Genomic DNA, 12,778 nt, shown 5'->3' with positions numbered 1-12,778 from the left:
CAACATCCTTGGCCTTCCGTGGCTTGTACACACATTACCCCTGTGTCTGTCTGTGTCTCCACATGCCGCCTGGTGTCTGTGCATGTACGGCTCCTGCTTTCCCTCCCGAGGACACCAGTCTTGTTGCATGCATTCAGGGTGCGCTCGGCTCCAGCACGGCGTCAGCCTGGCTTCCCTTGGTTATCTCTGTAAACGCTCTGTTTCCAAACAAGGCCATGTGCCAAGGATCCAGGTGGACACAGATCAGGGGGACCGCTGTTCATCCCAGTACACTCCCAACAAAAGCAGCAGCCCCCAGTCTTTTCTGCCACCTCCCCCAGCTCCGCTCGGCTGAGCCACAGGGACACGGCAGGAAGCGACACTGCAGTCCCTGCACTCGTGGCCTGGGTTCCACTAGATGCAACCAACCAGAAACAGAAGGACACCACGATCAGGTGCTGGTACATTTTGCGGAGGGAACAAGGGGCCCAGAAAGACACCAGGGGAGGAAGGTTCCACTCCCAGGGAGGTGAACACGTACCCCGGGGCCTTGCGGCTGGCCTGCTCCCTGTTCCGGGAGGGAGAAGGCCCTCAGGCTGTTGAGGGCATTCAGCTGTGACCCCTCCCTCCAGCTTAACCCGTGCCCCACTTGGGAGGCAATCAGTTGCCCAGAGCTTTTCGCTCCAACCGTCTAGGCCCGTTCTGCCTGCCACCGAGGAGAAGCAGCCAGCCTTAGCTCCTGCATAGCCCCCTCGCCCGGAGCTGGGATGGTAGTAGCTGGGAGCCTGGGTAGGGAGAGGCCAGTGGAGTGCAGTGTGGCAGGCAGATTGCTGACTGCAGGGGGACAAACCAAGGCTCCCACCCACGACTCTGCAACAGCAGTACGGAGATGAAGAAACTCCAATGGTGGGCTGATCTGTTCCCCCCACATATGCTAGGGTAGCAGGTCACCCCTGGACACATGACCTGCACCCTAGGGTGCCGTCTCCACCCTCCCACCCCCTCCTGAAGCCAGGGAAAGTGGCACACCTCCGATTAAGGAAGGGGGGAGGTCACCGAGTTCACTGGAATAGGGATAGGATACAGACAGATCACAGATCCTTGAGTGCCAGCTGGGTGGGAACTGGACCTCAAAACCTGTCCTGCCCCAGGTCCATGCAGAGAAGCTGAAAACTCCATGTGGACAGGATTGTAGGCCAGGCTTCAGCCAGAGGGCAGTGGCGTTCACCCTTATTTCTAGTGCCTGTGGCCTCCTGGAGAGGGGGCAGTGGCAAAGGCTTCCCCAGGAGTCAGTGGGGGCCAGCCTGGGAACTCACAGGCTCTCCTGTAACACTTTGGCTCCCACGTGGCTACAGAGAGTCTTTGTCCTTGGCTGTGGTGCAGCCACAGTGATGGGAGGATGAGCTGAAATGACAGGAGAGGGCCGGGCCCCGGGATGGTGGCCCGGAATGGGGCAGAATGGGTCCCTCCCTGAAGATACGGCCGTGCCTTCCCCCTGCTTCCCCCCAGGGGGTGCTGCCCTGCCTACTCCAGGGGAAGAGCCATCTAAGTCTGCTGCTGCTGCCCTGGCCCATCCTGCAAACCTCAAATCCTCAAAATACGGATATGAGGATAATTTCAAGCCCTTGGTGATGGGGAGGAGTCAAGTAACTGAGGGTGCGGGAGTCCTTCCTGACCCCTCAGGGATCTTCAAGTTCAGAGTCCTTCGCAGTGCCACACAGGCATTCATACACTGAGGAACCCAGCAGAGCTGGATTCTGTCGACAGTCCTCCTGGGTCCCCAGGTCCCCTGGGGACCGTGCTGGCATGGCATGACCAGGGAGGGTGCTCCTGGGGGGATCCACACAGGGGCAGCAGCAGGAGGCCAAAGTAGAAGAGGGACACAGCTCCAGGGCCAACAGCACATGATGACCATGTGTGAGCACGGAGGGAGGAGTGTTGGGGCATCCCAATCTCATCGTGTTCTGAGTGTCTCTCCTGCGACAGGCACATGGGCCCAGGTGACGACAGTCAGCTGACATTTCAGATGTAGGTGCTACGCTGGGGCAGACATAAGGGCCCTGCTGGTGACATTCAACTGTCACCTGACCTCTGGGTGCCTCTGTGGAACAAAGCGGTGAGGGCCCTGATGAGGACAGTCGGCTGTCCTCTCAGCCCTAGGAGCCTGCAGTGGGGACGAGGCATGAGATCCCGGGTAAGGACATTAAGCTGTCACTTTCACTCTGGGTAGCAACATTGGTGCTGGGGTATAAGTGCTTTCAACTGGCGCTGAATGTCTACACTGGGACAGGATGGGAGCACCTGTGTGAGGCCGACCAACAGTCCTGAGCTCTGGGGCCCTAAGTCCTGCGTCCGAGTTCCAACATTCAACTACCATTTAAGTTGATCGTACTCTAGGGCAAGGCTTGGAGGTCAGGTGTGGAGAGCCCCCTTTCAGCTCTTCGTGCCTATGCTCGGGTGAGGGGCAGGTGTGGGCACTGAGCGGTTACCTCAGGTCTGGGTCCCTACCCTGAGGCAGAACGTGAGAACCCGACACGATCCACAAGTAGCACGTCCGAAATGAGAGCTACACAGGCAGGGATGTGAACCCCGCCGGAAGGCACGCCAGTGCCTCCTCAGTGCTGTGGCCCCAGGTGACAACAGCATTCGAACGAAAGCCCATGTCTGTATCCTGTGCTGGAAAGGAGAATGAGGGACCGTTGAGGTCATTCAAGTGTCACTTTAGCTGTGGGTTATTAAACACAGAGGTCTGAAGGACTGGGCGGGGGAAGCCAATTGTCCCTTCAGCTCTGGAGTCCCGCACTGTGGCAGAGGTGAGGGCATTCGACTGCCACCTGAGATCCGGTTGCCCAATCTAGAGGCCACAAGGCCCGGGTGAGGGGGTCTACTGTGGGGTAGAAACCCGCAGGTTGGGAGGCGGACCGTTGACTGACAGCTCCGTGGCCAGTTTCTACACTGCAAGAAGCAGAGATCAGTTGAGGATATCAGCCGGCACGTCCACTCCAGATTGCCTACGCTGAGGCAGAGGCAAGGGGACCCAAGGAACAACAGTCAACTGGCGCCTCAGCTGTGGGAACTATGCTGGGGCACAGGTAAGAGGGCCCACAGGAATCATTTTCTGCTCCTTCACGCTGGCTGCCTGTGCTGGGGCGGCAACATGAGGGCCTAACCCCTCCGTATGTCCGGATTGAAAAACAGTCCCCAAGAAAACAAGGGAGTTGTGCAAGGCTGTCCCACAAGGCCCCAAAGACCTGAAACTGAATGCCAGGCTTCTGGCCCATGACTTATGTGGTGCCCGTGGGGATGGTGGGTGTGCCTCAGGACCCTCAGGGGGACTCATTAAAGCAAGCGTTCCAAAATGCGTGCTCTGAGCAAGATGTAAACAGTGGCCTCTCTGAACTACCAGTCTGGCAGATGCCCCTCGTCTGGCTGGCAGCCCAGGAGCTCCGTCCTGGGCACCACGGCTACAAGCATTGCAGGAAAGAGCACTGAGGAAAGCACTGGTGTTTGACAGATGGTCAGCATTATGTCTGATACCAAATTCCGTGGGGGAAAAAAAAAAAAACCTGTGCCTGCAGCAGCCAGGGCCTAAAACCGATTACTTTGATCTTGTGTGTTGCGTACACCAGTGTAGACGGTACTGGGTTGTAACCAGAGCTGTCACTGCCTAGCTTTACAGGCTTTGTCTGTATTTTGGATTCTTTCCTCATGAAGGCTTTGTCGTGGGGTCATTGGGTCAGGGGGCACAGGTGCCCCCCCCCCCCCCCCACCGCACTCTCATGCCACCCAGGTGCTGTCGTCCAGAAAGAAAGATGGGTCCCCCGGACAGCGGGTCCAGCTCTCCCGGTGCAGGAGGTGATTGGGGTGCACTGGGCGGTGGCAAAGACGCCTTCCTGAAGGCGCTGAGGGGAGCGGACCCGAGTTTTCCAGTATCAGAGCGAGGTGAGAGACCACGTGAACGTGCTTCCATCTAGAAAGCCAACCGTGAGGAAAGGTATCGCAAGGCTGAGCTTGGTGGCCTCTGGCTCGTCACGTTCCGGTATTTTCCCCGGTGGACTGTTCTATACCTCCTGGTTTCTAAAAGAGACACATACCAATTTTGAAAGAATTTCTAATTAAGACCCCAGATACATCCGCTTCATTCGAGGCTTCAGAAATCCGACTGCAGGGCAGGAGTGCAACCCCAGCCCTCGAAGCCTAGGAAGGCCGGCTCGTACCGCCTTAGAGGAGTCTGGGGGCAGGTTTGTACCGCGAAGCACGCGTGGATCAGGAGCGCGACCACACGGCTCCTCCCATTTAGAGGCCTGGGGACCCCGCCGGAGCGCCTTCCGAGGCCGGGCCGGTGCGGGCCCCTCCCACCCGGCGGCCAGAGCGGGTGGTGGAGGCGGGCCTGTGGGCGGGGATGCGTTGAGCCCGGGGGCGGGGACTCCACCGCCTCCTCTCCTCTGCCAGCCCCGCGGCGGGGGCGGTACCGGCGGGCTGTGGCCCCGCCCCCGGGCCGCCATTGCCGGGCCTGTCGGACCGAGCTGCGCATCTCCCTCGTCTCCCCTCGCGAGCGGAGCCGGGCGACCGGCCTGACAAGGCTGCCCACAACCCAGCTTGCATCGCGCCACGGGCCAGGCAAGTCTCCACCAGCTAACCGGCGTCGTCCGTCCCCAGCCTGGGAAGGGCGACCTGAGCACGGGGCCTCCCATGGGAGGAGGCCTCCGTCCGGGCGAACCAGCTTTACTTCCCGGCTCCAGGGGCTCCCGTGGGCACGGCTGTGAGCCGACGGGTTCCTGAGGACCTTCTTGTCCCGACAGGGCCTTTCTGCGCGTGCCCGAGGAGCCTGGCCAGGTGGTTGGACGAACAAGCCGGTGCACCGGTCGCGTCCACCCAGCAGCGAGGCAAGCACAGGCTCACGCTTGTGTTTTGTTGCCCCCAGAGTGCAGGGTCCCCAAACACTGCACCTGCCGACGACCCCAACCCCGCGGGAGAAGTGGACATGAGGTTGGCAGGTGGGTGGCGTCCAGAGTGATTGCAAAGGAGTTGGAAAGGGGATCGCCCTGGCGACCCAGGTGTCCAGAGATCGGTGTCTGGAGGTGCCCTGATGGACCACTGAGTGTGGTTTTGGAAACGGAGAACCCTGCACAAAGTGTCATTCTATGACCTTGAGCAAATCTTTTCACCTCCCAGAACTTCAAGAACTGTGAAAGGAGGATTAAGATAGTCGATTTGTCCCAACTCGGATAACCGGCCGCTGTGGCCGCTGTCTGAGAAAATGAGTTGTGCGAGAGGCTTCGCAGAGCATGGCGGCTAGCTCGAGGGGGCGGGGTGTGCTACCGGGGAGGCGTGGTTTCAGAGGAACTCAAGAATTGCCACTTCAGACCTCCTAGGGTTGCAGCGTTGTAAATCTATCCTCGTGACAACTGGCCCGTGACGGACTGGATGGGAAGTTACGGCCTCAAGATCAGTCAGGGCTGCAGCAAGAAAGGAGGCGGTTAATTCAGGGCCAGGACTTGATGAGGGCACGTATAGGAGAGTAGACTGTATGTAGGGAAACGGGCACATGGAGCTTTTCAGTGGAAAATAGATGAAGATCATTTGAGCAACGAGGCTGACGACCGTCCAGATGGGGTTAGAATGTGCTGTCTGAGAACCCAGTGGACAAGTATTTCCAGCATGGGGACCCACAAGCGACTCAGGGAGCTAACACCAGGAAGGTCATAGGTGGCCTTGACAACAAGCTGCCTTGATGGGGTGATGTAGACAAGGCCAGGCTGGAGTAGGTGGGGACACAGTGTAAGGTGACATGCAGAAAGAGGCAGTGCAGATGCCTTTGGACATGCTAACTGGGAAGATGAAGGGAAGGGAGAGAGAGGCCATGCTAACTGGGAAGATGAAGGGAGGGGAAGATGAAGGGAGGGGAGAGAGAATCACAGGATGGGGCTGTGATTCTGAAGGAGCCCCTTCGCTTCGGTGACTTCTTACAACGGGAGATGTTGAAGGTACAGGAGAGAGAGCAAGATAGAGCGAATGGGGACTATGACAAGAAATCTGCGCAAGTAGGAGACCTCAGGGTCCAGCTCCCAGCAGGTGAAGGAACAGGTCTTCAAATTGAGTAGGGACCCCCTCCTCCATCATAACAGGAGAAACAGGACACGATGGATGGCACAAGAATACACTGGTAACCTCAGAGGCCAAAAGTTACAGGGCTCCACAGAGAACCCAGCTCCCAGCCTGGGGCTCCGTTTCCTCCATCTACCTGCCACGATCTCAAGTTCCTGTCCCAGGCCTGCCGGGTGGCAACAGGTCCCCACCTTCTTCTTCCCAAGGGGGCATGGAAATCCAGTCCTGAGAGGCCCTAGGGTCATTCGGGAGCTCACTGGCAACTGAGGTGGCCTTCCTGTGTCTGTCCTGCCTCCAGGCCCCCTCCGCATTGTGGCCCTGATTGTCACCGTGGGCCTCACCTGGATCGTGGTCAGCATTCTCCTAGGTGGGCCTGGCAGTGGCTTTCCTCGTATCCAGCAACTCTTCTCCAGTGAGTGTGGGACTCTTGATTGTCTGTGGAGGTCGCCAGGGTGGCCACCCTGGCTCTGGGTGAGGTGGGTATGGCCTGGGTTTTCTGTCTCCCTGGTGGGCCACCTCTAGCTAACCCCAGTCGGCCTCCTGACATCCAACACATTCTTCCCTCTACCACCCAGTTGTTTCATTTGGGAACTCCAATCCATGTATTTAGAATTCTGTGCCCAGTTGGAGTCACTAGTGTCTGAGAGAGGGGCAGGGAGGCTTCCGCTGAACACTGGGGACGACACCCTGGCTGCTCCCTGCAGGCTATATGCTGGGCTCTGAGATGGTGACGGGACTCTACGCCTTGTTATTGGTGACGATTCGCCCAAGTACCATTTACAATTGCAATTTACTTTCTTCCCGGAGCAGGGGGCTTGAATCTGGCTTAGCCCCTGGCCCCTGAGCCTGATCAATCCTCCACCTTGACTTCACGGTGTCAGGCCAGGAGGCTCTGCTACAGGGCCCTGGAGGCCTCCACCCTGACACCAACAACTCTCTGTATCCACAGGCCCAGAGAACTCAGCAACTGCAGGTAAGCCTCCCGTCACCTCCCTGCTCCTTTCCTGTGCCCAGCCCTCATACTACTTCTCTGATACTGCTACCTGCCTTAAGGCCTGCAGGCTCTCTGTTCTCCCTTCATGCCTCCCCAAACTGGCCATCACAGCCCACTGGAGCTGCTTGCATGCTGTGAACCTAGAAATCCAGTTACTGGTAAGATAAGCATAGGATAGATGTCCCCACTGCAAGAGGGAGGAACTGGAAGGGATAAACCAGTCACCAGTCCCAGTAGGGCAAATGCCATTAGGATTCAAGGCCTCAGAAGAATCCTCTAGGGCCCAATGCTCTGTGCTCTGGATGTAACTGAACGGGGGTGAGGGGCACCCTCTGGAGTGGAGGGTGCGGTCCTACCCTCTGGGCCTGGCCCATCTCTGGCCTCGGTAGCCACCGCTCTGCCCTCAGAGCCATGCTTCTTCCTTCTGCCCCCTTTCTGTCCCTTTCAGCCCAGAACAGCACTCTTTCTGCTGGTATAAAATTCTCAAAAAACATTGTTGGTCTCTTGTGCGATTTACGAGACTCTAAGCGAGGAGATGAGAGGGCCCTCCAGATCTCTCGTGGATAAGGCCGTTTCTGTTCCTGGCTTCTACTGACATGCTTGCACGGGTCCACAAGTCGCACCCTCTGGCTCCGTAGTAAATGCTCATCCAAGCACAGAGCCTGCTCTCGCACGTTTTGCTGTGAGCACCAAGGAGAAACCAGGCCAAGCCCTCAATACTGTGTTTGGAAACCTCCTCAACTAAGTATCCCAGTTCAGTGTTTATGAGTTCTTTGCCACTTTATGAACCTTACCTCCAGGATCCAATACCATGTTCCCGGTTTCCATCGGAGACCTCACCAGAAGCGCCTTTTTAATTTTTGTTAATGTTTCTTTTTGAGAGGGAGATAGAGACACACACAGGGAGATGGGCAGAGCGCAAGTGGGGGAGGAGCAGAGAGAGAGGGAGACGCAGAAAACAAAGCAGGCTCCAGGCTCTGAGCTGTCAGCACAGAGCCTAACACGGTGGCGCTCGAACTCACGAGCCATGAGATCATGACCTGAGCCAAACTCAGACACTTCACTGATTGAGCCACCCGGGTGCCCCACAGGAGCGCCTTTAACCTTCATGTTGCCGACGACAACATGGTCATGATGATGTATGTGTTCTCCCCGCTCTCAAAGCAGCTCCGCCCTCTTCCATCCATATTTCTACCAACAGTCCCATAAGGCAATCGAGGCCTTTTCTAGCTGCACCCCAAAATTCTACAGCCTCCCTTCATTGCCCCGTTCCAAAGCCCTTTCCACCTTTTGGGGGACTTGTTGGAGCAGCGCCCACCTCCTGCTGTCAGATGTTTCCTGGCTGTAACAAAGGAGCACGCACCACGTACACTGAGATGTTTCTTCTCCTCAGACGCGGCTTCTCCCCCAGTTCAGGAAGCCGGAAGGCTGAAGTCTGCAGGCTCCAGGGGAGGCTCCCTCCTGCCTCTTCCAGCCTGTGGGGGCCGCAGGTGCACCTTGAGCGGTGGGCACGTCCCTCCGGGCTCTGCCTCCGTCTGCACAGGGCCTCCTTTTCCGTCTCTGTCTTGTCTGTCCCTTAAAAGGACACTTGTCATTGAATTTAGGGCCACCCTACTCCAGGATGACCTCATTTTAACAAATTACATCTTCAATGAGCCTATTTTCAAATCGGCTGGTATTCGAAGGTGCTGGGAGGTAGGACTTGAACGTGTCATTTGCAGGGCACAGTTGAACCTGTAACAGAGGCCAGCGCCCTCCTCCCGTCCTCCCACCTCTGCCGTGGGGTTCAGGCACTCTTTTTTTTTGTCACCACTTTCCTGCAGTCGCCCTCCCAGCTGCCCCTTCCTTCCCCACCTGTGCTCTCTCCATGGCGGGGCCAAGCGAAGGCCAGCCCTCCTATCTCTTTTCTCCCACCAGTGGCAGAAAAGCCTCCCCGAGGTCCCTGTCACCTTGCGCTGAGGCCGGCGCCAGCAGGATGCAGAGTGTCCGTGGAAGTGTCCCTGGCCTTGGCCTAAGCCATGTCTCCCCCCCCACCCACCCCATTGGTCCCCTGCTCTGTGGCCACTCATTCCTACCTGTGGGCTGGTCCTGACCTCCCCCTCTCAGATCTCAGGTGACCCCAGGGCCAGGCCCGTGGGTCACCCCTGCTGTACCTGCCCAGAGCCACGAGCCAGGAAGTACAAATGCGGCCTGCCCCAGCCATGTCCTGAGGAGCACCTGGCCTTCCGCATGGTCAGCGGGCCGCCAATGTCATCGGACCAAAGATCTGCCTCGAAGATAAGATGTGAGCTCCTTGCGGTGAGGGGGGTGGGAGCCTGAAAGCTAGCTCTATGAGGGACATTTGAGGACTCTGCTCCCCTCCTCCCCCTGCCAGGCTCATGAGCAGTGTCAAGGACAACGTGGGCCGTGGACTGAACATCGCCCTGGTGAACGGTGAGTCCCTGTGATGTGAGGTCAGAGTTCAGACCAGAGAAGCAGATCCATGCCATGATGTGCCACCCTCCTTCCCCACACCCTCCCCATGAGGAGGCATCTGAGTGTTCGCCTTGGCCCTCTCCTCCCTCCGCCCCACTTCTGGAAATCCACAGAGAGGCCCGGAAGAGGGTCCGTGCACACTGAAGTTTCCACAGAAGAAGTGACCCAATAAACAAAACCAGTAAAGAACCAGAAGTTTCCAGGAAGTTGGAGGGTGCTTCCTAGGGAGCCCCTGGATGGGCCGCAGCTTTCTGAACAAGGGGCATGGTGGGCATGAATGGGCAGGATGTTTGCAAAGCTTCCAGAAGGGCTGCGCCCAGTGGCCGCTGCCGTGTCCTTAGCCCAATCTAGGGTGGCCGGGATGGTATGGTGGCCTTGCCCTGGTGGCTCGCCCAGCAGGACTCTTCCCTCCCTGTCAACCCAGGGGTCAGCGGTGAGCTCATCGAAGCCCGGGCCTTTGACATGTGGGCAGGAGGTGAGTGGCAGTCATGGCCTCCTGCTCGTCGTGCGGCAGAATGACTGGGCGTCTCTCCCCTGAAGCACCGTTCTCTGTCTATTCGCCGTGGCTTCTTGAGCGCTTCCTTGGGTTTGGAAAGGGCAGGGAGAGGAACAGGTGTACGGTCATGGGCATGGCCCTGGCTTCTTGTACCAGTTTGTCCCTTTCACTTGGGGACCTTGGTGGGTGTGTCCCTGGCCTGATCCCTGCTTTAGTTTCCTTGTTTGGAGACCAAGGGTTGGTGAGGGAGGGTTACTCAGTGGTGCCCGATGCTTTGTGTTTCATGTGACCTGACACCCCAGATGTCAACGATCTGCTGAAGTTTATTCGGCCACTGCATGAAGGTACCCTGGTGTTTGTGGCATCGTACGACGACCCAGCCACCAAGTAAGTGATTGCCGAGGCCGGCCTCAGCCTCGCCCTTCCACAGCGACTGCTTATATGTCTTCCTTCTGTGCGGCAGGATGAACGAGGAGACCAGGAAGCTTTTCAGTGATCTGGGCAGCAAGAATGTGAAGGACCTGGCCTTCCGGGACAGCTGGGTGTTTGTGGGGGCCAAGGGCGTGCAGAACAAGAGCCCATTTGAGCAGGTACAGGTGGAGAGCCTCGCACCGCAGAATAGTGTGCCTGCCCCTTCCGTTCACCCCGCAGGCTTCCCTGGATTCTGCCCCAGCACCCCTAGCCAAGGTGCCCCAGACCCCTCACCGGGTGCACAGGGAGGGGCAGTATAACTTTGACCTTCCCTGTCCTGTATGGATTTCACCCTACAGGGTCCTTAAATGCAAAGCTTTCGTAATGGCAAGGCTCACAACTAAGAGACCTTTCTCGCAAACATCTTCAAGATGCTCAGTCCTCTCCCGTGCTTCTGCAACCCCGATCCCCGATTCACACTGCACTGGCCTTCTCCCCCCAGCCCCTGCTGTCCTCTGACTGACCCCCCAGACCCACACATGTCAAGCCCCACGTGCGGGGCTGGGAGGCCTCAGGTGCCATCCTCCTCTGTGGTGAAACCACGGGGCTCCCCGCCCTGTCCCCCACAGCAGGACAAGGCAAATAGGCTGCTCCAGTGCTTTCTGGAAGGCTCTGGGTGCCTCAAAAGAGCAATTCAGCACTCCGAGCACAAATGCTCCCTCTGGCCTTTTTCTTCCTGAAATTTCCAGCAGCCCCTGTGGGCCAGGTGAGAGTGGGAATATTCACGTGTGCCACACACACGTACGTGCAGAGAAGCTGGCTTCTTCTACTCCACCCATTCGGTAGATGAGAAAATCGAGGTGTATTGGGACAGAGGGGGTTGTGCCCCGAGAGTGCACAGTCGGTGACAGCAGCACACAGGGACTGCAAGCCCTGTCTGTCCCTTGTGCCTTAGGGCTGAGGCCTTGACCCCCTGCTCCCCAAACCCCACAGCACGTGAAGAACAGTAAGCACACCAATAAGTACGAAGGCTGGCCCGAGGCCCTGGAGATGGAAGGCTGCATCCCCAGGAGGACGACGGCTAGCTAGCCGGCCGAGCACAGGGACCGGGCTGAGGGGGGCTGCGTGTGCCTGGCCAGGAGAAGGCGGTGGCGGCGCCGGCGTGAGGCTGAGGCCTGACCCCACGCCCAGCCGGGAGTGCTGTCTTGCCCCAACACCTCGGGGCTCCGAAGCGGTGACGGGACCAGGTGTGACCGGTGGTGGGGGTCTCTTTGTAAAGCTGCTTCCCTGGGTCAGCCCCGCCTGATTCCCAAGCACCCGTGGTCACAAGGGCCCCGGGTGCTCGCCCCTTGCTGCGCCAAGTCTGGTAGCAGCTCCGCAGTGGGTCGGGGCATCTTCCAGAACCTCTCCATCCCAGAGCCACTCGCTGCTCTTGGGGCTGATCCTGTTTCCAGGGTGATTCCTTCAGATGAGCCACGCCCGGCTGCCTCCTGCGTCGCGCTCTTCGGGAAGGGGCCTCGTCGGAGCCGAGCCAGCTGGGGCACCAAAGTCGCCTGATCACCGGCCCTGTCGTGGCAGATGGCGGCTCCCATGCTTTGTCGGGGGCCCACCTTCCAGATGACCTCTCAATAAATTAGTGGCCCCAGTGGAATAAAATGCATTAAGTGGGGAGTCGGGCAGCGTTGTCCTTGCGGGGAGGGACACGTCCCCGAAGCTTAGCCAACCTGCTCCCACAGCCTTAGCAGACACACTTTGTCTCCAGGGTTCCTGCTGCTGACAGTCTCTGCGGTGGCTGAGATGTGACACAGGCAGAAAGCAGAGCAGCTCCCCAGCTGGCATTCCTGTACCCTTGCCCAGGAGAGAGGGCTCTACCCTCTGGGGGAGCAGGAAACCCACCAACTCCCTCGAACACCTCAAAGGCGGGCAGAGACAGGGATGGGGATTAAAATCAGCCCAGGTGCCTCCCCACTCCCCTCAGACTCCCTCAAGAGCTAGGGTGTCTACCTGCAGCCCTTGGCTTTGGATGCCTTTGAGATCAAGGCTTTGAAGCCCAAGTCATGTGACCTATTTGGCATCTATTTCCCTTCGTTAAGTGAAAACCAACAAGAAACTCTAAGGAGTTTTCCTGGAATGCTACATCCCGTGGGCAGAGAAGTGGTCAGGGAAAGGGGGAAAGGCACTTGGAACTTCCTCAGTTTGGGGAATCCAGGAGCCAGCCGGGCAGCCTCGAGGGGGCCGTAGCAGTGGCGATGGACTTAATGAGTCCTACTCTGGAAACAGGCTTCCCGGGCCTCCACCTTCTAACAGGTCAGTGC

The 12,778-nt window shown here is 58.2% G+C and overlaps 1 protein-coding gene across 1 annotated transcript; it reads left to right on the top strand.

Annotated features, from left to right (window-relative positions):
* Window positions 1-4,488: 4,488 nt before the first annotated feature.
* FAM3A (FAM3 metabolism regulating signaling molecule A) lies at window positions 4,489-12,134 on the top strand. The gene is given in 11 exon segments (XM_043570427.1): window positions 4,489-4,599; window positions 4,782-4,976; window positions 6,386-6,499; window positions 7,037-7,060; window positions 9,243-9,320; window positions 9,323-9,365; window positions 9,456-9,514; window positions 9,981-10,031; window positions 10,355-10,439; window positions 10,516-10,642; window positions 11,457-12,134. Coding segments are annotated over 10 exon segments (690 nt in total). The 5' UTR covers window positions 4,489-4,599; window positions 4,782-4,963; the 3' UTR covers window positions 11,553-12,134.
* The last annotated feature ends 644 nt before the right edge of the window (window positions 12,135-12,778 follow it).

The sequence above is a fragment of the Prionailurus bengalensis genome, chromosome X (assembly GCF_016509475.1).
Source record: "Prionailurus bengalensis isolate Pbe53 chromosome X, Fcat_Pben_1.1_paternal_pri, whole genome shotgun sequence".
Taxonomy (NCBI): Eukaryota; Metazoa; Chordata; class Mammalia; order Carnivora; family Felidae; genus Prionailurus; species Prionailurus bengalensis.
Note: the sequence above shows the minus strand (reverse complement) of the source record. Positions and strands in the feature narration are given on the sequence as shown.